General features: G+C 36.6%; 1 protein-coding gene and 1 long non-coding RNA gene across 2 annotated transcripts; one reads left to right on the top strand and one right to left on the bottom strand.

Moving 5' to 3' along the window:
- Window positions 1–5,516: 5,516 nt before the first annotated feature.
- pepd (peptidase D) lies at window positions 5,517–17,491 on the top strand. Its single transcript, XM_007552123.2, has 15 exons — window positions 5,517–5,614; window positions 7,294–7,477; window positions 7,590–7,717; window positions 7,828–7,891; window positions 9,320–9,367; window positions 9,686–9,747; window positions 10,525–10,569; window positions 11,556–11,631; window positions 12,276–12,322; window positions 12,663–12,731; window positions 13,290–13,367; window positions 13,582–13,730; window positions 15,786–15,970; window positions 16,934–17,125; window positions 17,267–17,491. The coding sequence occupies exons 1-15, from the start codon at window positions 5,598–5,600 to the stop codon at window positions 17,396–17,398; spliced, it is 1,476 nt and encodes a 491-aa protein (XP_007552185.1). The 5' UTR covers window positions 5,517–5,597; the 3' UTR covers window positions 17,399–17,491.
- LOC107836254 (uncharacterized) lies at window positions 16,007–23,851 on the bottom strand. The gene is made up of 3 exons (XR_001662119.1): window positions 23,840–23,851; window positions 18,736–18,740; window positions 16,007–16,532 (listed from the first exon to the last, which is right to left on the bottom strand). It is a non-coding gene; the product is annotated as an uncharacterized LOC107836254 (long non-coding RNA).
- Window positions 23,852–25,236: the final 1,385 nt, after the last annotated feature.

The following is a 25,236-nucleotide window of genomic DNA, read 5'->3' as shown; positions in this document are numbered from 1 at the left end:
GTTTTAACTTTGCTCTGCAATTCAGATGGTAATCAGCTGTTTTCATCCAGGTAGAGATTTATGTTCAAGAAGCTCATTCCAGCAGCTCTGTTGTACATTCAGTCTTCTGCAGATTCATGTTGTGAAATCAGTTCAGCAGTGCAACAGATACATCTGCATATTAACTCCTGATAAGAGCTGACCTAAGCTTTGTTTCTGTAGATCAACACTGACTGTATGCCTCCAGTTTTGAAACGTGTTATCAGAATACCTTGAACTAATTTGTGCTGTGCAGAAAAAAAAACAACTGTTTTCTTTAAATTGCTTAAATTAGGAAATAGGACATGCAAGCACACAGCTTGAATGAATTGAAAATAAACTATGCACTGCCTGCACAGTTAGGCTCGTCTTGTAGAAGACATATGCAAATTTTAAAAGGTCAGGAAAAGCAGATGTGTTTGATGCGACTGGTGGTGGGAAGATCAGAGAATACATCATCCTAAAGCTGCTGCTGGAAATGAGGGCTAAGGAAGGTAGCAAACATATCATGTGACGCGAAGGTAACAGAAAGAGCTCTGAGGTGATTAGCATTGCTTAAATACCTTTTAAGCCAGTGTCATTATTCCAGGAGTTAAACGCTGAGGTAGACCGATTTCTCCCTTACACTTTTTTTCCCCTCCTAACAATACCCGTCTTAACAGGTTTAAATAATTTTATGTAACAGACCAACACAAAACGGTGGATAATTGATGTGATATTTAAATATTTTACAGATAAAAATCAAAAAGTGTGGCAAGATTAAATCACATCACCAGATTCCATAGTTTAGTATACAGCCCCCTTTTTCTGCAATTACACATGCAAGTCGTTTGAGGTAACCAGCCTGGCACATCAATATAAAAGAGGAACATTGTGTTCATTGTTTTTTGCAAAATCTTCTAACTGCAACAACAAAAAGATTTTAAAATGGGAATGGCATGTGCCACAGTGCATTATGCACATTATTCAATCAGTCTAAAAGCAGAAAGAGGCCAGATTAACCTTCCTCTAATTGAACGACTCAGAATAACAGTTTTGGAGGGACAGTGGTTGATAAATTCTGTGGATTTGTTCATAACTTTGAAGGTTTACCAATACAGCTTCTATTTGAAGCTGGGCTCAAACAGCATCATCTGGACTTGTGTCACAGCTAAAGATAATTTAACCATATTGTTCAGCTCCACTTGGCAAAGTTCAAGTGCAGTGCAAAAACATCCTGTGTTATCTATAAAGCACGGTGGAGGAGAGCTAATGATATGGGTTTGTTTTGCAGCCAACCAGGGTCTTAATCAGATAAACACTGAATCAAATGTGAGATTTCTAGACTAAGCTTGGTTAAAAGTGGGCCAGGTAACGCACACAGCAGCAGTTGGAAAAGTGAAAATGGAAAAAAGATCAAAGTGTTAAAAGTGGCTCTTTTAAATTCCGGACAGCAACATGATTGGAATGCTGTGATAGGTCTGCGTAAAAACTAATTTTCACAGACTTCAGTGACCTAAAGAAAAGTAGGCTAAAATGCTTTTTCAGACACCGCAAGTGACCTGGGAGGTCATCCAGAAGACAATTATTTCATATTCTCGTCTTTAATATTCACTTTACAAGCTTCTGAATCGTGTACTGTGCTTCACACAGTTCCTCTGCATTTTCATCACTTCTTAGGGAAGATGATGAATTTGGGAATTTCTGGGTTCAAAATTTCGAACACATCCCTTTACCGACACAACTCATTATTGTCTGAAAGAGCAAGAGTCTTTGAAGATGCCAAGTGCTTCCCTGAAAATGTCTAAAGTCCACAAGAAGTGAGCTTTCAACTTTCAAAGCCAAAAGGTTCAGCTATATCAGCATAACTTGCATCTGGCACCAAAAACAGAATATAAAATCCTGGGAAACTAGTCCCCAATGTATACTAACCCTCTGGACGCCTCATGTCCTGCAGCTTTGGACTGAAAGGAAAAATACTTCTTCCCTACCAGTGTGCATTTTGGGTGAACACTGACAATATGTCAAATCTATGTGTCACACACACACACACACACACACACACACACGCACACACCAAGAGTGACTTAAGAGAGAAGTGATTGGAGACCAGCCTATGAATTTCTCATCTTAACTTGCCCAGATTATCAAGAAAGAAAACCTTGATTATATGTTTGCCTTTTATGAAGTCCCAGGTGTATTTACACACGTAAAGTGAAGTCTGTCTAAAGCTGCTGCCGTTTAATCTTGGCATGACTCACTGAAAGCTGGTGGCTTTGCAGCAAAATGAATAGTGGAAAAGTTGCCAATCCTGTTAATAACTACAACTCCAAGTAACTCATAATGTACATTTGCTTTTTGTGACCTTAGATCATCCGTGCACATCTACAGGGCCTTGAAAATTAATTCACACCCTTTAAGTTTTTTTTCACTAAGTTGTTACATTAAAACCACAAACTTCAATATTTTTTTTTTCAGGGATTTTATGTGATAAACCTACAAAAACCATCAATGCTGTCCAGCTTTCCTGTCCTTGTTGAATAAAATCATCCCCACAGCATAATGCTGCCAACACTGTTTCATTGTGGGGGTGATATGTGTTAGGTGATGTGCAGCATTAGTTTTACTCCACATATAACCTTTTTCTTGGTGGGAAAAAGTTTTTTTTTTTTTTTTTTTTCTGGTCTCATCTGAAAGGGTGTTCTGCAATTTGTGTCCTCAACATGACTTGTGTTAAACACCAAAAAGGATTTCCTCAGGTTTTCTGTCAACAGTAGCTTTTTTCTTGCCACTTTTCCACAAAATGCTTATTTTCTGAGTGCATGAACAATAATTACTAAGTTGGCAGAATCTTCCACAGAGCTTGTGGATTTGCTTTAGCTCCCACAGATATAGCATGCATGGGATTTGAGTTTAGTCAATGTGTTGCAATACAAGAATAAACAAAGTCACATTCAGAGAAAATTGGAAAAAGCAAGAGCAGAACAGCAATAAAGTACATTTACGCATTCAAGGTCCAAGTACAAACTTATTTTAAACCCAACCACTCTTCCAGCAGTAGAGTCATCTAATGTATTATTATTATTAACTTGGTTATAGCATTCTTTCTTAGATAGCATTTCTATATCCATATCTATGACTGATACAGTCATAGATATGGACTGTACCAGTCCATATCTGGTACAAATACTACTGCAGCATAATCATTTTTAAAACTTAGCAGTGAATTCAAGGCAACACAAATAATGTTATCAAATAATGCAATAATTTCCCATTATGCAAACTATTGCATAATGGCCTGCAATAATTTGCAGGCCATTATTTATTTAACAGTGTTCAGTGAAACTTGAAAGCGGCACCTTTTAAATTTGAGGTACTGCTTTATAATCAACACAGTTTTAAGCTTGTCCAAAACTTCACCCATGAACTACTGTACTGGTGTGTTCCTTGGTATCCATGATTCAGTTCTGTTAAACTTCTCAGGGCTTGACAGAACTATATTTTTACCGAGAATAAATTAAACAAAGGCGGCCTCTGCTTAAGCAACATGTGAAAGAATTTGGTAGAAATCCATTTAATTTAGGTGAATCAGATTTAAAGAATCAATTTTATCCAATTTTGAACTTCCAATTAGATGTCATCCACTACTCTGTGATGGCCTATCACATAAAACATTGAATGCTGTGGTTTTAACATGATTAAAAATGTTTTAGCAGTACTGACATGTTCACATCGTACTGCGAAATTCGTTTGACTTTGTGAAATTAGAAATGAAAAAAATCTTGTAATGATTGCAAACTGCCTTTGAACGTGAAGGGCAACATTTTGTATGACATTTTCTCTGGCAGGTAAAGCAGATTCTATCTTCCAAGATTTGAAGCATTTAAAGGCTTAACGAATCTGCCTTTCAGGAGACCAAAATAGAGGACTGTAAATGTCTTGTTATCAAATAACCTATTATCAGCCTTTTGTCTCTGTGGGCTAACCATGTTGACAGTTGGCCACAGTTGGATGTTGCCATTCATGACATATTATTTAGAGTTCTTGCATCATTTATCTGCACTGATCCATAATGATTATAATTCAATCTGCTCCACTGTTGTTTTAAAGGGAACTGCATCTCCCCCTGCTGTTTTTACTGTAACTGCACCATGGCACAATTAAATAAAACAGGATTGTGTGCAGCCCAGTGTAGCCAGGGACTTTTGTGTTGCCTTGATTTCACTGCTAAGTTTTAAAAGTGATTATGCTGCAGTAGTATTTGATCTAAAATTTTTCCCCCTAAAAGAATAACAAAATGAATATAAAGACGTAATATGCTAGTTTTTTACAAGCACCCTAAAAAGTTGTAGACAAATTGTAGACTACTGAATTAATATTAAAAGCTATTATTTGCTTTAAATTATAAGGCGTTAGTAGAAGTCTTTTTGCTTGTTTATTTATTAAGCTTTTGTATAAGTAGGCTACAAACTTATGTAGAAGGAAGTAAAGTTTTTTATTATTATTATTATTATTATTGTATTCTGGAAAAAAAGAAGAAAAAAAAACACCTTAAAGAATTTCTACGATTTAATGTTAATAACATTAAAAATAATAATAATAATTTAGCTAACACACAAAAACTGCTTAAGACAGGTGCATCTCAAAGGTTTATGATCAAGCTTTGAGATATTTTGTGACTTTTGATATTTTCAAAGTTTTTTAAAGGTTCCCAACTTCTAGTAAAATGATAATGATATAGTAAATAACAAACGTTCAAAGGACTGGAGTGGACAACCTATGAACGTTTGAGTTGTGTTGTTACAATAAAGCTTAGCTGCACAAGATTTTAAAAAAGGCAAAAAGGTGAGATGAACTGTCACCTTTAAAAAAATAATTTTCCTTATACCTATATTTTTTATTTTATAGACTTTTTGAAACTAGTAAAATAAGTTAAAACTAGTACATAAGACAGTGTAATGTTTTATTATTATTATTATTATTATTATTATTATTATTATTATTATTATTATTATTATTATTATTAAATCATTTTAGAGTTAAACCAACGCAGAGTAGCTAGTTTACAATTTGACTTCAATAGATCTTATTTAAAACACGGCGGTGAAACGCAGAATAAGAAACGCATCATGGCTGGATAACTGCAGACGTAAATGCTGCATTTGCATACCAGATGTTGAAAGCAGTTTCACCGTTGACACTGTTATGTCCCGAACACCCGAATGCAGCACGACTTCTTGTAATGCACTTATCATTTTGCAGCCAGTCGGCAAAAACACGAAGGTTCGTAGTAGTTTTAATGATTTTTAGATTTTATTTAGTTTTAAGAACATTTCCTCTTTATTAAAAAAAAAAAAAGTTTCTGTTTTACGTTTTTATTTTATTCCTTTTGAACGGCAAATACTCTCATCTTTAATAGTCTTTAATTTATGTTCTTATGTAATATGCCTAATTATGTTTTATGTTAATATTGATGATAATAATGTTTAAAAAAACAAAACAAAAAAAGAAGCACAACTTCCCGTCAGCTGATGTTGCTGCATTGCAAAGATCACGTGACCATTTTCAACACGTGACGCTCTGGACCAGAAAGCGTCGACATGGCATCGGCTGCACAGTGAGTTACCAGAGATTATCTTATTTAATTATGTAAATATTCACGTTAAGTCACAAAATTCTAACTTTTGCTGTTCATTTGCCATTTTAATTACTGCCAGGGTGAGCTGCGCGCCGGAGCTGCTGCTAGGCAGAACTTTAATTCCGGAATAGTAATACTTCGGGTCATTTTTCAGTCTGTATCTTATCTCTGTCTTTACAATAACAATAGTTTCAGTTTTAATTTTACGCTTGAAATGAATAGATGAGTGTAGATGTTCTACACAGTTCTAAATAATTGAAATAGTACTCTGTAGTTTTATGTTTATTGTTTTAACAGGATGCACATAGCCGAGGGGATACATTTAAATATTTTTAGCATTTCACTGGAATGTAGATTATACCGTCAAAGGTCTTTGACTTGTGCAAACATCTCTTATATTGGTATTAAAGCAATGCACGTATTTGCACTTTTCCTATAAAATAATACAGTTTTTGTAGAGCTAGAAAATCTCGAAAGGTATACAAATATCACAAGGTTTGACTGTAGTGTAGAAACAATTTGTTCACATGATCCAGGAAATCTTACACAGAGAAATACATAGGCAGCTTAATTACAATTGGTCTCTGTATCTGACTAAGATTTTTCTGTTACTAAATTAGAATAAGCCTTATTCTTTCAGGTTGCAATAAAATACATTTGGTTCATGGATTAACCTCTGTTCTAGGTGGAAACATGTTGTGAGCTTTATCTTATCAGCGGAGATCAGATTTATTTCCTAAGATCTATCAGTGACAAGTTTGCTTGTCAGCATCTTCTGGCTAAACTGTTTCTTTTAAACAGAACTGGGTTTTTATTGCCATTTCCTCTAATCCTAATTGATCATTAGGTGTGCCTATATTTCAAACAATTTCAAATTCCTGAAGTACTCTTTAAAATGCAATTTTGCCTTCTCTATTTAAAGTATTTCACCTGCAGAGACCAAAGAGGCTGAACACTTAGTGTAGATAATGTAGAGCCAGTGTTCAAGAGACCAAAGGTCACAGAATGAGTTGGAAATATTGTAGTGCCAGATGAGAAACAGAGATGTTAGAAAAAATGTTGATTTATCTAAGTGTATATCGCCATCGCATTATGTAGTTATAATAGTGTCATTACATTTTCTAATATTGCATAGAGATTTAGAGATCGGAAGTCTGTATCATGTTCATTTTTGTAAACTGGCTTTAAAACAAACAAACTTTAAAATGTACAGAAAATGTGCATATTTATGAATAAGGAACTATTAAATTTATTTAAAGCCATGATTTAATATCACAGTATAGATATAAATATAAACTGACTAAGTAAAACTGTGACTTGTCTAAATACCTAGTCTTATTTTTTTATTAAGTAATTTTATGGCTAAACCTTTTCTTCAATGCCTTTTCATGTTTAATTATTATACAACTGAAACAGAAATGAAACTTTAAAGATGTTTAGTCTTCAACTAATTATACTGCATGTCAGTGTTTTTAATGGTTTGCCTTATCCATGAACTACATGGATAAAAATAATAAGAAGAGTCAGTACGGTTGTCGTTTTGCAGGTGGAAGACAGACTAATCTTAAAGCTAATCTTAGTAAAAACCTATGTATTTCAGTGTGACCAGGCACTGCCCCACCCTGACCTTCCTGAGATGTACCTTCTTGTCCTTTCAGACCCATCTACTGGCTGGGTAATGACACCCTCAGGGTGTCAGCTGCCCTTTTCGCTGAGAATCGTCAAAGATTGTGCCTGGGGTTGAGAGCTAAAGAGGGTTTACTGCCAAAGTCAGTCGTGTTGCTGCAAGGGGGAGAGCAAACGCAGAGGTACTGCACGGACACCGACGTCCTCTTCAGGCAGGTGGGTTGTATTTTTGCATTTAGTTATCACTTTATAATCTGTTTACCATCTTTGTGAACACAAGATAAAACATCTTCTTGTTTTTACATTTCTGGTTCCTTTTCCTGTGCAGGAGTCTTTCTTCCACTGGGCTTTTGGAGTGACAGAGGCTGACTGTTTTGGAGCCATAGATGTGGACACGGGAAAATCCATTCTTTTTGTTCCTAAACTGCCTGAAAGCTACGCTACTTGGATGGGGGAGTAAGTCCTAAAACTCCTCAAAGAGTGCCAACACTGTGCAGAATACCACATTTGTACATTCTACATGTTTTTTGGACTTTGTCAGTTGTTGTGCTTGCATCTGTGCACAGGATCTTTCCTAAGGAGCACTTCAAGGAAAAGTATGCTGTTGACGAGGTGCAGTACACCTGTGACGTAAGTATGTGTTACGTTTCCAGACGTGGCGTTTTAGCATGACGATATATTTAATGGTGACAGAAAGTGAAATCTGTTTGTAGCTAATCTTAATACAAATGATCCAAATCCAATAACTGTTACTGCAGGAAATCAGCATGCCAAATAGAAATGACAGAGATGAAAGACATAGGGTAATATTGAAGAATATGTTTGACTCGTAGCTGTATATGTATATGATTCTTCTTTTAAGCCATGTGCAAGCATTTTTATGAAAATCTGGGAAGCTTGTATTTTCAGTCCTCACGTTTTTGAGCGATATCTGAGGTAACGAGGACAAGTGCTGAGGAAGGCAAAAGATTCAGCAGCTTGTGGTCGTCCACAAGCTAATCATTAGCTCTGAAAGATGTCACAAGTTTATGGACTTTAAGAGCAAAGTTGACAATGGCTTCTTCACTTTTAAATGATTAGCTGGGCTGGTCGGGTTCGCCACAAAGTCGTCAAACTCTTCATATTACAGAGATAAAAAGAAAGAAAAACATATGTCCCTTGCGCGTACCTTTCTAGGCATTTGAAACGGCAGCATACACAGTTTTATAACATTCTAGAACAGCTTGCCATTAATTGTTTTGAAAATGCTGAAATATTTTGTGTCAAGAACGTTACGGCTCTGAGAATCCATTTGTAATTCACATTTGCTCCATACGTACAAAATGTATGTTTTCAAATGGCGCAGCAATGACCCTTTAATTACATTTCTTAATTGAAAGTGTGCGCTTTGCAAATGTTTGGTCCGCGCCGATAAAGACGTGCTCACCTCAAGATGCCGAATAACCGCAGCATCTCCAACTGATGCACTCTGATTAACTTTATAATTAATTTAGCAATTAACTTATCCACTTATATAACAAACATATCTAAACACTGAAACATACACAAAATAGGAGCATGTCATAAGCAGCTCACAATGGTTTTTTTTTAATTTTCTTTTCCTTTGTTTTACTTTAGTTTTTAGTAATTTATGTCTTCAAAGAGCTGACAGAATTTTATGCTCTGCAAAGAGTTTCATTTTGTCATTCTTGTATAAATGGCAACATTTATAGCAAGATAAAAAAAAAACCTCTTCTCATATTATTTATGATTATTTATTATTTAGATATTATTTATTGCCTTCTCCACCAAACCCAGGCAACGTGCAGCATGCTGCGTCTTAGTAAGGTCAACATGACATTCTCAAATCCCACCGCAATGTTTGAGAGCATTGAAACAAGAATTTGTTTTGAGATATTTATGCTGCTGGCAGAGTACGGCAGACTCTCGTCATCAATTGTGGTGCTTATTACTGGAAAGGCCACAGCGTCAGACTGACCTTTTTCATGAGGACTGATTCTTGTCTTTCTTGAAGCTCTGCTGGGACTCTGAGTCTTCCAATTATTTTTTTTTTTGTAGGTTGCTCAAGTCCTGTCCAACATGAAGCCATCAGTTCTCCTGACACTGGTAACTATCATTTAATTAACAGGATTACGCTTTATGATGTCCGCATGTATTAGATACTTAGTAACTGTATTAAGGGTGTAACGTTATACATATTTGTACCGAAAATATTCAGTACAGCAAAATCCAGGCTAACCTCCATAAAAAATAAATAAATAAATAAATCAAACCAAATCTTCAGTCAGTTCTATAATGGCCCCTTTTTTTGTTTCCCTTGACTGAAGAGAATCAAAAGCAAACATTGACTTTAAAACTGAAGTACACCTACTCTAATAATTGTTTTATACTGTTTGAAATGTAATACTTTTATTTCGTTTAAAGCGAGGACAGAACACGGACAGTGGGAGCACCTGCCGCGAAGCCTCCTTTGAAGGAATCAGTAGGTATGTCTAATTGGCCGTAATTTGCATTAACAGGATTTACCATCTATTTGTTCAGGTTGGCTGTGTGGTTGAAATTCTTGATCAAAAGAAGAGAAAACTGTTCGCTAAATTAGAGAAAGATCGATCCTTTGAAATGCTTTTCTCGAAGGCAAAAGCGTTCAAAGTCTCTGTCCCTGGAAGTCAGACAAGTAGAGCCCCGATATGAGTTGCACAAAGCTTTTTACACAGTTTTTATCACCACATCCTGCTTACACACACACACACACACACACACACACACACACACACACACACACACACACACAAGTATGAGATGAAGAACAAAGGGAAAACCCAGCACATGTCCCTAAAAGATAAACAGCTCAGCATACAGAGGTACAGGTCAAACCAACATCTGCTTAAACACTTTTTCGTTTTCTGTGATGACCTTTGGTTGCACATGTTTCTTGCACTTTGTTCTAGACACTCGTTTGCACTATGAGCCAATTAAATACAATTAAACAAACACGTCTATAAGAATAAGAAATCAGACAAATGTATAAATTTTTCCTATTACGGCTGTTTTCCATTCATAGCTAAACATACATCAGTGTTCTACATACGCGTTAGTGACTGTAATTATGTAAACATCGTTGCTTTTTATTTGTTAGGTCTCACTTTATCAGAAATACGTTTCTTGCCTGCATGTGTTCGTTGTGTTTTTCTTCTCACAGATACTTTGTGTGAACCAGTTGTACCACATTACATTTAGTTTATGGTGCACTTCTTTTTTTACAGCTTCCAAGTGAACAACACTCTCTTACACCCAGTCATTGTGGAATGGTGAGTGTGTCAAACTGCATTTTTATACCGCATGACTGAGAATGGTTGCCTTATGAGCTCCAAAATGTTTCTTCAGCAGAATTCTTAAACAAACACACATCCTAGGGATTTTTTATTTTTTTGTCTGTGGTTCTTTTCAGGGTGGAAGTTTTCTACTTCTGCTTCTTTCCTCTGAGTCAGAAATCTCTCTGCATGGACATAATGATCTACGTGCTCGCCTGGTTGTCCTTGCTATTAGAGTTTGAGCCCCCCAGATGAATCGATGTTCTCAGAAATGAGGAAGAATGCTTTTCAGTCACATCTCTTGGAGCACAGAGCCTGATTGAACCCTCTGCCTCGCTCCTCTTGCTGAAAGTAGCATTGGTGTCTTTTTAATTGGATATCTGTTTTTAGAATAGACGTCAGTGTTTCTACTGGTTACCCCTGCCTTGGATTTATTTGATTCCATTACTGCAGGGATTGCTAAACATTATCCCTAGCAATCCCCCAAATGAATGAGAAAGATATGAATTAGCTGTAAGCTAAAGGAAGACTGCAGCACTGTTTTGTTGTGAGCTGAAGATTGATGGAGGTTCTTCCCGAGAATATTTGATTTAATTAATGCAGAAGATCCTGGGGTTAATGTTAGACATGCTGATTCACGCAGTTCATTTCGAACATGTACATTTTAAAAAGTTAAAAGGGTGAAGTTTATATTTAATTAATCTTCCCCCACACACATATAAGACACTTAAAATTGTCCCAACATATTTCCATTACAATGACCTTTTACATCCTGTGACTAAAACCCCATTAAATTGCTGTGAAAATAATCCACACATATTTGTTTTTAAACAGCTTTGTTTGGAAATTGCTATAATTTTAGCTTTGTAAGGTGTTTTAAAACTTCATGGATTAAAAAAAAAAAGATTACTTCAGGGTGTCCACAAGCTGTGTGATTGACCATAACGTGAACTGATTGCTCCTTGTTCTGTCTGGTGTTGCAGTCGCCTCTGTAAGACTGATATGGAGTTGGAGGTTCTGCGCTACACCAACAGGGTTTCCAGTGAAGCGCACAAAATGGTAACACGCTCCTTTTCAAGACAGATTATATGAGAGGATGGCTAAACTGGGGCATTAATGGAGAAGAAGTTGCACACCTCAGACCCTTAAAATAAAGATGCATCGTATCAAAAGGAGTTCAAGACTTATTTGTTTTAATTTTTTGATGCTAAAAGGGGAAGCAACATAGGAAAAGGGTACATTTTGTTTTTCATACATCGCTTGTGAGTTTAACTATTGCATCAGACTTAAAAATGTATTTAAGTCTGATGAATTTAATTATTGGGCACAGACAGTTAAATTTTTCTGAATTTTTCACAACAGAGAGCTAGATCTGTATTTTTTTTTTAATTTATTTCTTATTTTTCCCTGAAATAATTTGACGTACTTATAAATCAAAAATGTTAAAAAGTTGACTAGACAAAACACAAAAAGCCCCTAAGATGTCAGTTAATGCCATTTTTAAATTGTTTTCACCTATTTTGTTGTGGGGTTGATGTTCCATTTTTAAAAAACAAAGATAAAGCGTTTAGTGTTTTCTGTGCATCTAGTGGATGCAGATATTTAGTTTCAGATTACTTTAACCATAATAGTTTCCTAATAATTCATTCTTGATAGTTCCGAGGTTAATCTTAATGATAATCTATATTTGCCCTTTGCTGTAGGTGATGAAAAACGTCAGACCTGGAAAGAAAGAATATGAAATGGAAAGGTAAGTTGTAATTTTAGTCTTTATCAGTGGATCTGCTGCTCTGCATTTGCTGACAAGACGTGGAAGCACAGCGTCTTGTGATGATAGATTCCTGTGAGACTTCTAGCTCATATTTGTCTTTCAATTTTATATTGTTCTTTGGAAAGAGACAGAAAATATTAGCTACCCGTTTTTCTGTCTTTATAATCCCACCAAGGATGGTGAAGGTCATTGAAGTTCTTGACCGTAAAATGAGTTTTACTTAATGCAGACGACAGACGTTTTCACTGAAGATGACTGGGCTCAGATTGTTTACTTTGCTTCTCATTGGTAAAGCTGTGTTTTTGTTTTTATTTTTAAGTCTGTTCCAGCACTATTGCTACTCCAAAGGCGGGATGCGACACACTTCCTACACCTGCATCTGTGGAACGTGAGGCTTTATTAATAAAATTAATATAAGCTACTTTTGAAGTTTATTACTTTTTACTTGATGATGTTCATATTCAGTAGCATTCTTTTCCTTCTCACATAAATCCATGTTTATTATACTTTTCTTATAGGGTATAGTGCATTTAAGGTATTTTTGAAGGAGAGTTACATTTAATTATTTAAATGCTTACAAATGAATCTGTTTCATAAACTCCTTAAAAGTCTGAAGAAGTAGTCTTTGTTTCCAGGGAACAATCTCTACTTTCTAATCTCAAACAGTATTCCAATCAGGGAATTGACAGAGCTTGACACAATCAATAATTAGTATGTTGTCGGGTTGCCATGTGGACGGCCCTACGGGGACGTTTCAGGGTGATCTGGAGAAATAAACACAAAGTGATTCATATGTCACTTTTTGAGTTTATGAGCTTAAAACATGAGAGAAAAATTGTAATGCCAGTTAGTTTATGATCTATAAACATTGCAGAATAACTGTATACCAGGGAGCTGAAGCTGTGAAATGTTATTGATTTCTTTCCTCCTCATTTGCTCCCACCAGGGGCAATAATTCCTCTGTCCTCCACTACGGTCATGCTGGGGCTCCAAATGACAAGACAATTCAAGATGGAGACATGTGGTGAGCAGACTTTAGCAGTTTTTCATCAAGCTACTGATTCATGACTCACAATTTGTTTTGGAAGCATTTCAACAATTATCTTAAGACGTTGGCTTCAAATTGCCTTTCTGTTGTTTTGCAAGATTAGCCACACTGGAAACTCAGAAGAACTTGAAACCTAAAACCAAACTACAAGAAACAAATGAATGAGTTCTGATGTTCCTTTCCCTTGCAGTTTGTTTGACATGGGAGGAGAGTACTACTGCTACTCCTCAGACATAACCTGCTCCTTCCCGGCCAACGGAAAGTTCACTGCAGACCAGAGGGCAATCTATGAGGCGGTCCTAAAATCCTCACGCGCCGTCATGGCTGCCCTCAGACCAGGTTATCATCTTCAGTGATCCTAAGGACAAGTTACCGAAAGAAAATGTGACCTTTTTATTATTTTAGAAACAATACATGACAGAAAGTCTTCACATATTCCATAAAGTACAGTAATTGTGAAACATCCTACTTAGTATTTTTTTTTTCATTCTTTTAATGATTTTGTTGAACAATCATTAAGTATGCACCTTTACAGTACTACTGCTTTTGTCATTGAGCTAGAAAATCTACTTAAAACGCCAAAAAGGTGGAATAAGCAGGTGATTGCAAGTCCTGAATTATGTATGATTGCTTAAGGGAAAATCAATAACATTCATATTTATGCTATGAATGTTTGAATAGATACAATGTTGCTTTGCTAAAAACAATACAGGTGCATATCAATAGTTAGATTATCGCTAAAGACAAGTTAGCAACTACAAAACATACATAGTTTCTTAGTTTCATTACAGACCGATTGATATATTTCAAGTATTTATTTCATTGAATGTGTATGAATATAGAAGATGACTGTTTATATGCATGTTGATAGAAAGCTGAGTGCAAGGAGAGGGTGTGGTAGAAAAAAAGGCACAATCTCTGGGATTGTGAGGCAAGACCAGAAAACAGGAGAAAAGGAACTGAATTGTTGCTCAGTGAGGAAGTACATTTTGCATTTCTTAACAAACAAAAGTCAAGAACACGTATCAAACTCGTGGTCTGCCGGCCAAATCTGGCACACCAGGAGTTTTTATGTAACTCTTTAGAACCTTTGAGATAACATCCATACATCCATTTTTTTACACCCTCGTCCCAAGTGGGGTCGGGAGGGGTGCTGGTGCCGATCTGCAGCAAGACATTTCGGGTCACCAGTCCCGAAATGTTTAATTTTTTTTGAAGCCTTTTGGAGATTCTGATTTCATTTTCCAGCAGAACTTGCCCACACTGCCATAAATACTAATACATATTTCAATGACCACGGCATCTCTATGCTTGTTTGGTCACAAATTATCCTTACATAAACCCTGTAGGAATCTGTAGAGTACTGACAAGAGGAGAGAGAGAGACACCAGAGCTAACAATGCAGAAGAGCTGAAGGCTTTTTTCTAAACAACCTGGGTTTTCTCTGCACCTGAGCAGAATCATAAGCTGCTTATGTTGTTTCTGTTAATTGATTTAGTGCTAATGTTTGTGCACTCCGCTAGTTGTATCATGAGACTCTTCTTCTGTTGATTTGGGAATCAGATGCTGAAGAGTATTTGTTATCCTGGGGCAAAAAATATTTCTAACAAAAAAAACAAACAATTTTTTTTAGTAGGTAAGGAGAAATAATCCCCGTCGATGATCTTTGTAGCAAACATTTGTAACTAGATCTTATTTTTGGCACTTCCAATAAATGACCAGTAATTCATTCAACATGTAATCATCAGAAAGATCTTTTGTTGTTGTTCCAGAAAACATATCTTCATCCATATGTGATAGCGTTTCAGTGGGTCTGACTCAAAAGGCTTTTTTTTTTTTTTAAAGAGAAGTGCGTTATATCATTATTTATTCAGTTTGAAAATAAACGAGAAGGAATTATATACCCTTTAAAGAGAAGGACCACCACGCTGTGTTGGACATGCATGGCAGGTTTTTAAGACTTCTTGCCATTTGTGTTGTATATTCTGTGTTTGGTGCATTTAAAGGGGAGTTTAATCATTTCTGTTAGCACACACAGAAAGCAGTCACAAAAAATCAGGGCTGCACAGGGGCAGCTGGAAGGACCCTGAGGCGGGGAAGGTATAGCTGACTGAATTCATGTGAAGACTAGAAGACAGTGTGAGAGGTATGAATCTCACCTTAGAGAAAATCTCATCCAGTGCAGAGTTGTTCACACTAAGTGTTAGTGACAGCAGCTCTGGCTCCAAAACTACCTCACCTCTACTTCCTCTGGAGAAGGTGCAACTTTTCCACATAAGTCCCTATGTGTTATAGTTTGATGGACGTCTAGATTATTTTCCAGTAAACAAAATCCGCTTTTCTATGCAACTACACCTTCTGTTCCTTAGTAGCCAAAATACGTTTGTTTTGAAGGTGTGAAATGGACTGACATGCACCGTCTGGCTGACAAAGTTCACCTGGAGGAACTTGTGAAGGTTGGCATCCTGCATGGAAATGTTGAGGACATGCTGAAGGTCCACCTGGGTTCTGTCTTCATGCCGCACGGCCTGGGACACCTGCTGGGCATCGATGTTCACGACGTGGGAGGTTACCCAGAGGTAAGGGGGTAAAATATATATATATATATTTGTATATATTTAGAAGCTTTTTCAAGTTTGTACATCGAATCAAATGTCCCAATTTTACTGACTGAAAGTGAAATTAATAAAAGGAGATGGCTTTGATCAATGTTTACAGCTCAAAATATATTAGATGTTTTTAATTTTAATGCATTTACAGGTGATCCAGGAGAAATTGGCCAATTTTGATCTCTGGCCATTTGATTAGTGCTCCTCAAAAATTTTACATTATGCAAACTACAGTAAAACAACTAGTGGCTAAACGAACCGAATGTCGTAAATCACTCTGGTCAACAGCCAAATAATTGGCTGGGGGTTTTTCAATTGTTTTAGGGTCATTTTAATGTGCTGAATCAAAAAAATCACATTGGTTTTGCTCAATCAGGTCAACTTTCTGAACTCTGGTTGCAACTCTGAGCATCAAAATGCATGACTTGTTCTCACAAATGGATCGGTTTCCTGAGGATCAGCCAGTGATGAGCAGGAGGAGAGATTCATCAGGACAGAAAAGAGATGGAGAATTTTGCACAATGAAGACAAACTGTTCAATAAGCATGTACTTACCCTTATCAGTGTTTATAATTCAACTTACAGAAATCAAAGTTTTTAACCTTTAATTAATACACTCTGTCAGAAAACATTTTTTTTCTCCTGAAACCTTTTTTGTATGAGAAATATTAATGGATATAAATGAACTGATAATGTCAGAAGACTGCATTTCTCCAAGTCAAATTAGAAGAAAAACCTGAACTGACTGAGGATGATGGATGTCATTTTTGGATTCAGTGGTGCAAAATGGTCCTTATTCAGTTGAAAAAAACAAAAAACGTTCAAAACATATTTTTTTTGTAACCCAGTGTTATAAGTATACATGAATTATCTTGTTTTCCAAAGTGGTTGTATCTTTTTTGTAAAAAGACACAATTATCTATGTGTTTTAAGGGGGTAGATCGCATTGATGAGCCCGGACTAAAGAGTCTGCGTATGGGCCGCCTGGTGCAGGAGAGGATGGTCCTCACTGTGGAGCCTGGGATATACTTCATCAACCACCTGCTGGACAAGGCGCTGGCTGACCCTGCTCAGAGCTGCTTCATCAACTCCCAAGTGCTGGCCCGCTTCAGAGGCTTCGGAGGGGTCAGTGTGCTTCTGGAGTTTGACACGTTTATGTCTTTTTGTTCCTGAATTGATGGGAAAACGTTGAATGTAAAATAAAGGTTTTCACTCACAGGGACTTTGAGTTTATGAAACTGACCTCAGTGTCTTTAACTTGTCCAGGTCCGCATCGAGGATGACATCGCAGTGACAGCCAACGGCATGGAGCTGCTGACCTGCGTGCCTCGAACAGTGGAGGAGATCGAAGCTTTCATGGCCGACTCTGACAAAAACTTTGATGCTGAGAATGCCTAAAAATAAAACGGCATATCATGCAAGTTACGCAAGTCTGAGCTGTCTGGAATGACCTCTGATGTTATTTTAAAGAAATACATAAAATGAACAGTATCATTAGAAGAAATTTCTCTCATCTTCTCTCTGATCCTCCTTATGAAGGTTTTTGGTGATTTAAAGTTTTTTATCAATGTAAACAGCGATATCCTGATTTTTGAGGATTTTTAAAAACTAATTTTCCTATTTCTTTATCATTTTCTACAACAAAATGAAAATAAAGATTTAAGCTTGTGCAACAGATTTGTTGATGCATTTCATTTTTAGAAAAAAAAACATTTTAAACTTAGACAACATGTATTTTCTTCATTGTCATGGTTGTAACCAGAAGACCAGGATGGAAAATGGCCTCTATGAATTTAATGGCCGCCTCACTAAACTCATTGCAGGTTGGTGGTGGATGTTTCTGGAACTATATTTTTCCTACTGTTTATGGCAGTTCATTCTTAGACATATAGTTTTTCTAACCTATGCAGCGGTGTCTCAAAATACTATAGGTCTGTCTAAACAAAGAATAGGGTCAGTACACTAACAATAAGACAGGAACGGAAGTATTTGCAAGTATTTGTGAGAACCTGGTGAGATTTGAGGTATTTTTACATAGGTTGTCCCTCTTGTGTGACTTTAAAGTAAATCACAATGAAAAGTAAAGATGCAAACTATTTGAAAACTTGAAATTATCTTTCTACATTAACATCAAGTGTATAATCCTTAAAATCCCCCCGAAAAATATTTCTGGGAAGATGTTTTATTTGTATCTGTTCCTCAGAAATCATATAACTGCACTTCAGCCAGTTGGAAGTTAGTATTATTTGTCTACCAAGATAAAACGCAGATATGTTGGTGATGAAAATAAAACTGACAATGATAGGCTTTTATTTATGTAGATAGTGATAACCACTGCTTCACCTCACTGCCTCTGTGTCTGATTATTTAATGTATATTAGATGCGAGTCGGAACATTTTATGATTACTAACCAAAATATACAATGTGTTGCATCGTCCTCTTCATAATAAATCACCACATCTTGTCTCAGTGCAACCGTGTGCCGCCTGGTAACGACAGCGTGAGGTTTCCTGCTACCTTGTGTGGATAAAGCTACAATTTTGTGCTTTTCTGACTGATCTTTCAATTTTCCTGGAGCATTTTTCTTCTGCCGGGCTATCAGATTGACAAATTGATCATCAAGCCCTTCTCTGTCTGCTGCAACTAAGAGAAAGCTTTCATGTTCTGCAATTTGGTGTTTTCGAAGAGCAATGTTGATCCTATTCAGCTTCAAATACAATAAAATAGTTAGTACATTTCCTCTCCGACCAAAAATGGTAAAATTCAGTGGCTTGCCAACTATTCATCAATCTTTTTTTTTTTCCTTTTTCAGTTTACAATCACAAATTGCAGAATATTTGATGTGGATTTTATGGGATAAACAAACACAAAGCTGTGCATAGTAAGCATTGGATAGAGGGTGATATATGATGTGCACAATACTTTAAAGATAAAAATCTGAAAAGTTTGTCTGTTTAGCCCTACTAAGTTCTCAGTTTTTAGAACCATCTTTTCTCTAATTACAATTGTTCCTGCCAGCTTTACAAATGTAGAGATTTAAAGTTTTGGACATTTTTATTTGCAAATCAGCACAGGTTCAACTTTCAAGTCAAAGATTTTTAGTTGGATGCAAGTCCAGTCTACGACTGAGTCATGTTTGCTCTAAACCTAAGGTTTTCTTCCAGGGTTTTCCTCCATTTAGCTTCATATGTGTTTCTATGAACTCTGAGGAACTTCCCCGTCTGTGCTGAGCAAAACTTCCCCACAACATGATGCTGCCACCACCATGTTTAACAGAATCGTAACGCACAGTGGTTCTTTTCTTTTAAAATGTGTGACCATCCTACCGACAGTCCAGTCTAGATCTTAATGTCAGACTTGACTGGTTTTCATGACATCATTTTGAGCTCCCTGCATCATCTATAATAATCGGTCAAACTCCTGACAATGTTGTTTTAAAGCAAAGCTGCAGCTCTTTTGTTAACCTGTGAAAAGCTCACCTGAAACATTTCACTGCTTGATAAAACTGTTCACTTTATTTTTAACAAAGCTGCAGCTCTGCTAGAACCTACAGTTTTATCTCCTTTATTGACCAATATCTACCTATTCCTTTGTTTTAAAGGGTTCACCATCAGTCAACGTGTGAAAGGCAGAATAAGTATCCCCCTGCATGTCACAGGACCACATACACACATAATCATCTTCAATTAAACTTACAACACTTCTACCGGAAGCAAGAAATGACCAAACAAACATGATTTGGACTTTACCACCAGTGGAAAACTGGAGTTCCTGAAACTCCACACAGGCTTCCCGCTAGTCGTCTATTTTTTTTTTTTTTTTAAAGAGAAATAATAACATTACATTCATACATGAATTATAATGAGTAAATATTTGAACTGAAGTGATACATGCTCTCTGTGAAATTAAATAAATCCTGGCTGTGAAAAAAATTATGAATGTATGAAATAGGAGCTGACAGACTACCAACTAATTAAAGGTCTGATTCTTGCCAGAGGGCATTTGACTAAATAATTTTACCACCATTACTTTGTAGTAGTCACTTCTACGCTTAACACTTGTCAGTTTTAATTACCGTAAAATAAAAAATAATTATATAGAAATAAATAATAGATGGCAAAGACGATTTATCTTTACATTTATGCTACTCAGCAGTATTTACTTCAACGGACATCTTTTTCTTAGGTGTTTTGTTTTGTTTTGTCTCTTTGTGAGGTGATGGTGTTGCAGGCCTGAGTAACCCGACTATGGCAAGTTTATGTTGCTCTTGGTACAACTCCACCCTGTCTAAGATTTTTTTTTTTTCTTCCTGGCCTTTAAGACTTTTACCGAGGTAGTGATGCTGCAGAAAGTGCAGACACTACTGTGCGTCTCCGGCAGATCGGTCGTCTGTGGCTTTGCATGAACTTATTCTACTCTGTTGCAGCAGCTTGTGTGTCTTTTGATGTTTAATTGTTAGTTTTAGGAATTCAAGAATCTAAAAATGTCAAAGTTCACTCACCATTGCTTTAAAATCTCTCAATCCAGTGGTATTTGGAAAAGGTTGTGTTATCTAGTTGGGTGTCACAAAATGTTAGAGACTGAATGGATTACAAATTGTCTCAGCTGTGCACTGGCAAAGCTGGACTGCCAATTAGCATTCAACACTGGTGACCTGTCAGACATCCTACTTATCTAGTTTGCAAGCACTCAGCAGCAAAGTGGGTTACATGATAATTTAATTTGTCTTTTTTTTCTCTCTCTTTAACCCCAAGTAATTTGCAGCAGATTGCCACTAATAATGCCCCTGTTTGTGTTAGAGGTTTCTTAGTCCTTAGAGAGCTGTTCATTTTCTTTTTTGTTTTACTCAGGATTGTTGCAAAGTCAGCGACCGGATGCAATAAACCATTCATTGTCATCGCTTACTGAGAAGAAGTGATTGCAGGGAAAATTATTGACTCAACTGTCTAATGTTGCCTAATGATTGGTTAGGAGGAGCAATTGCCGCAAAGTTAATGGCTCAATGCAGTCAGGCATCCACTGTCACCACATGTGAGCTCAGGAGGAGGGATTACTGTGGAGTCAATGATTGGATGCAATCAACCAGCTAATCTTACCAAGCGCTTGCTTAGGAGGAAATATTGCCGTGACCTTATTATCACCACGGATCAACTATCCACTGCTGACACACTTTTAGTCAGAAACAGGATTGCTGCAAATTTAAAAAAACTAAGTTGCTTTACTTGCCCACCTTCACCATGTGCTTTTTCAGGCTGTTGCTGGAAAGTCACTGACTTTGACAATAACTTTCTACCAACCTGCATTATAAACAGAATTTCACTGCATGGTTTTATAACTATCATCAAATTCAAATGTGTTTAATATAATTCTTTACTTTTTTATATGGTTGTGTAGATGTAGATTTATTTGATTATATATTTCTGAAATTAACTGTACCTGCCTGTTTTAAAAGGGCCTGAAATGACATTTACTGTCATTTGCTACATTAATAAACTCAGTTGAACTGAGTTGAGTTTTCTAAATGAGGGGAAGCTGTGGTGTTTATTCTTATGATCTTTGGATCTTAAGACTGAGTCTCAGAAGAAAAGCTGGACTCTAACCGCTTTTCTCCACACACTTATTCACCAGAACATCTAACAAATGAACAAACCCACAATGGACAAAACCCACAGAGAGTTAAACTGTATAATTTTCAACAAGCAAGTGGACAATTTTATCACATTATGAGTGAATTATGTGAATTGTGTGAGTTATAGACATTAAGCTGCATGGTCCTATAAATTCGTGCAATGCCTGTATTCAGAAAAAAATTATGTAAAATCTTTAGGGACACACTTTGACTGTGAAAGTGAGGACCGTGTTTGATCCTACAAAATGACTGTTGCTCATCATATCAGCGATTTATGCATTAAAGCACTTGTGAACTGTTCTCAAGGGACTCAACCACTTACAAGTTTGGCAGTCTTTCATATCAAACTTATATTAAATGTCCCACCTACGGCATCATTTGCCTCGCTTCACCATTTATTCTGAAAATATACACAGTTTTTAAGCCGCTCTCTGCTGTGTGTTCAGGGAATTTGTGGCGTGTTGTTAGCAGTTTCCCAGAGGAGAATCACGGCTGGGTTAACGGCTCCACAGCTCTTATACAAATCCACTGAACTCATGCTAATAAGGAATAACATTTTCAGACTACGATAGATAAACACATGGTAGGTAGAAAAACACTGGTCATTTTTGTAGGTTTATCTGGCAAACAACTTTGCACTCATTTTCATACATTACCCATATCCCGGTGACAAATCGAGATTTATCTGGGTTATTTTTTATTTTTTATTATTCAGTTTTACACTTTGGCAAGGGTGTTAGATTTATAAATAGGCACATTATTAAACCAGGAAATGCAACAGTGTTATTGCACTACTGCAAGCTTTATTCACGCTGACTAGAAACCATGGAGGCTGTAGAAAGTGTTAATTAACAAGAAGTTAAATGTGCTTCCATGAGATTGTATCTCATTCTCCTCCTCATTCTCAAACATACATGACTTTATATGAAAAATCTAAAATACCATTTATATTCTTAAAAATTGACAATGTGTGCAATCCATCAATGATCTTCACTTTCTATTTGAATTCCAGAAATAAACAAACTTTTCGATATTATAAATTATTGCGATCCACCCGTGTGTGCCACTCTTCTGAAAATACTGAATAATTAACAAAACGACAGCAACTATGTCCATATAATGGTAAACACAACAATTAGGGAGAGCTGACCTGGCGATTGTCCAGTGCTAGTATAATCCACAAAAAGTCTCTGTTAAAGAAGCCGATTATTCAAAGTGCTGCAATCAAGCGTAATGGAAAGGAAGCATCCTCATTAAAATCACCAAAAATAATTGCTTGTCATGTATGTTGCTCTGGATGTAATGAGTCCATAAATGTGATTTTCAGTTCAAATTAAATTACTGTGAAGGAACATTTTGATCATATTCTAGTTTATCGAGATGCATCTTTATATCTCATATAATTGCATGAATATATTTTTACTTTTCTTTTAAGTCCATCAAAAATGAGCCTTCAAATAAAGTCATCTCAGCATGTTGCCCTCTGGAAAAGTGTCAAAAAAACAAAACAAAACAAAAAACCTGAAGATTAAACCAAGAGCCTGAAAATGAAATATAAACATACGAGGCTGCAGATCATTAGCTTTCAGATTCCCTTTCCACTTTGAATGGGAGGGCAAAGGTCACAGTGCCCTGCTAATTCAAGGCTCATTAAACATGCTGGTTGTTCTGCTGCAAACCTTGTAATCCCTAAAGGTTGCGGATGTGAAGTCGAGGTGAAAACCAAGAGCAGTTTTCATCTTAGAGGCTCTAAACTCCTACAAGCGTAAAACCACTTTGGGATTTAATTTGATTTAATTGTTGGTTTGGTTTGGATACACACACTCCAGATCTAAATGCTGTGAAATGATGTTTTGTCTGCACTGGATGGAGCATGTGAACAATTTTTTAAGCTGAAGAACAAAAAAAGCAAAGGTTTGCTTACATTCAGAGGGATGGGAGCATTAATAAGCCTGGACTGAGGTTTCCCTGTTTAGAAGACGACGTTTCAATTCAAAAGAATGACAGCGTTTGATTTCAATTGACATATTTTTCACAAATGTGTATTCCTCTTGGCTAAATAAATGTTCTTTAAGGAAAATGTCACATTTTGGCATTCGTAGAGGTTACTTATTGGGCTATATCGTAAACTTACATGTTGTTACATCATGGATCAAATGTCACTAAGAACTTTGTCTTCTAAAAAACAGGAAGACAAAATGTCTATCACCAAATTAACCAAGAAAGGTTTCACATTTCTTCAAAGAGGAAAGACATGGAAATAAAACATAAAATCAAATGTCACTGACAAGCTCTTGGTTTTGTTCAGAGGTTAAAATGCATTTGAGTCAATAAATAAAAGAAATAGTCAGCAGCAGCCATGACAAGCAACTCTGAGGGTAATGCAATTATAAGATGACTGTTTATTACCCCTCAGGCCTCCTGATTCTGGTTCTGCTCTGCATCCCCAGAATCAGAACCAAACTAGGAGAAGCAGCATTCAGTTTCTATGCACCACAAATTTGGAGCAAACTTCCAGAAAACTGAAAAACAGCTGAAACACTGACTTCCTTTAAATCTCACAGATCAAAATTAAAATAGAGGGAAATTAAAATGTTTTGATTAACCCACCAGAACCATAGCAGCATATTATCGGCTTTCTTACATTTTTAAAGGTGCAGCAACCTGAGTGTGTACAAGCACTGTCCCTCATTCTTCTATTATTTACCGAGCCGGAATAATTTTTGTGATTTTAGCTGGAAAACAAGAAACATTTAGGCTGTGTCCAAAAACAGAGAAGATAATTGTCCAAACATGAAGCAGAATAGATCAGACTAGAAATATTTTTTACCATCCCACAGTGGGGAAATTTAGGTCTTACGGCAAATTTTCATTGTAAGGAAAATAATAGTGAAAATAGTAGCGATTTTTCTTAATTCTTTAAGCACTTTTGTTGCAGTTTCACTCCGATTCTCCTGAGATATTCCATCCTGGTGTCATTTCAGGCCCGTCTACCGACTGGGTAATGACACCCTGAAGGTGTTAGCTGCCTTTTTACTGAGAACTGAGACGATTTAGTCCCAAAGTTAGTGTTGCTGAAAGGAGAACAGAGGCTGCAGTTCTGCACAGACGCTCATCTTCTATTCAGCCATGTGGCTGTCTGTGGTTGTCTTTATAAAGATGCAATTCCAAAACCAGCAGTGAGATTATTGCCCTTTTTCTTCTTGTTATAGTTTTTTGACTACTGCTGAATCTTAGATTACATCCATCTTCTGTTTCTCTGCTGTGTGTTACAGAGTGTCTTATTCTTACTTTGGTGCTAGTGTCTTTCTTCCACCCGGCTTTTGGACTGACTAAGTCTGGATGTGGAAATCCGTTCCTTTTTGTTCCAAACCTGCCTGGAAGCCATGCTACTTGGATGGGGCAGTAAGTCGTATCCTCAAAGGGCTTTGTACACTGCCAGCTGCAGCACTGATGAAGTTACAGAGACTCACAGATAAAACTGTGCATCATCTCAGTTTCGCCGACATTCTGCAGATCAACTTTTCATTTTTGGTTAGTTCTGAGCAATTGTTTAACACACAGAAGATTTTTATTTTATTTTATCAGAAACACTGGAAATTGTGT

This window comes from Poecilia formosa, unplaced genomic scaffold (genome assembly GCF_000485575.1).
Source record: "Poecilia formosa unplaced genomic scaffold, Poecilia_formosa-5.1.2 Scaffold46, whole genome shotgun sequence".
Taxonomy (NCBI): domain Eukaryota; kingdom Metazoa; phylum Chordata; class Actinopteri; order Cyprinodontiformes; family Poeciliidae; genus Poecilia; species Poecilia formosa.
This window is presented reverse-complemented; position numbering and strand designations above follow the sequence as displayed.

What these genes read in the sequence shown, in the direction of transcription:
- pepd (XM_007552123.2), top strand. An exon ending in TACGCTACTTGGATGGGGGA is followed by an intron (nt 7,718 to 7,827) that starts GTAAGTCCTAAA and finishes ATCTGTGCACAG; the next exon opens with GATCTTTCCTAAGGAGCACT. An exon ending in CATCAGTTCTCCTGACACTG is followed by an intron (nt 9,368 to 9,685) that starts GTAACTATCATT and finishes TTTCGTTTAAAG; the next exon opens with CGAGGACAGAACACGGACAG.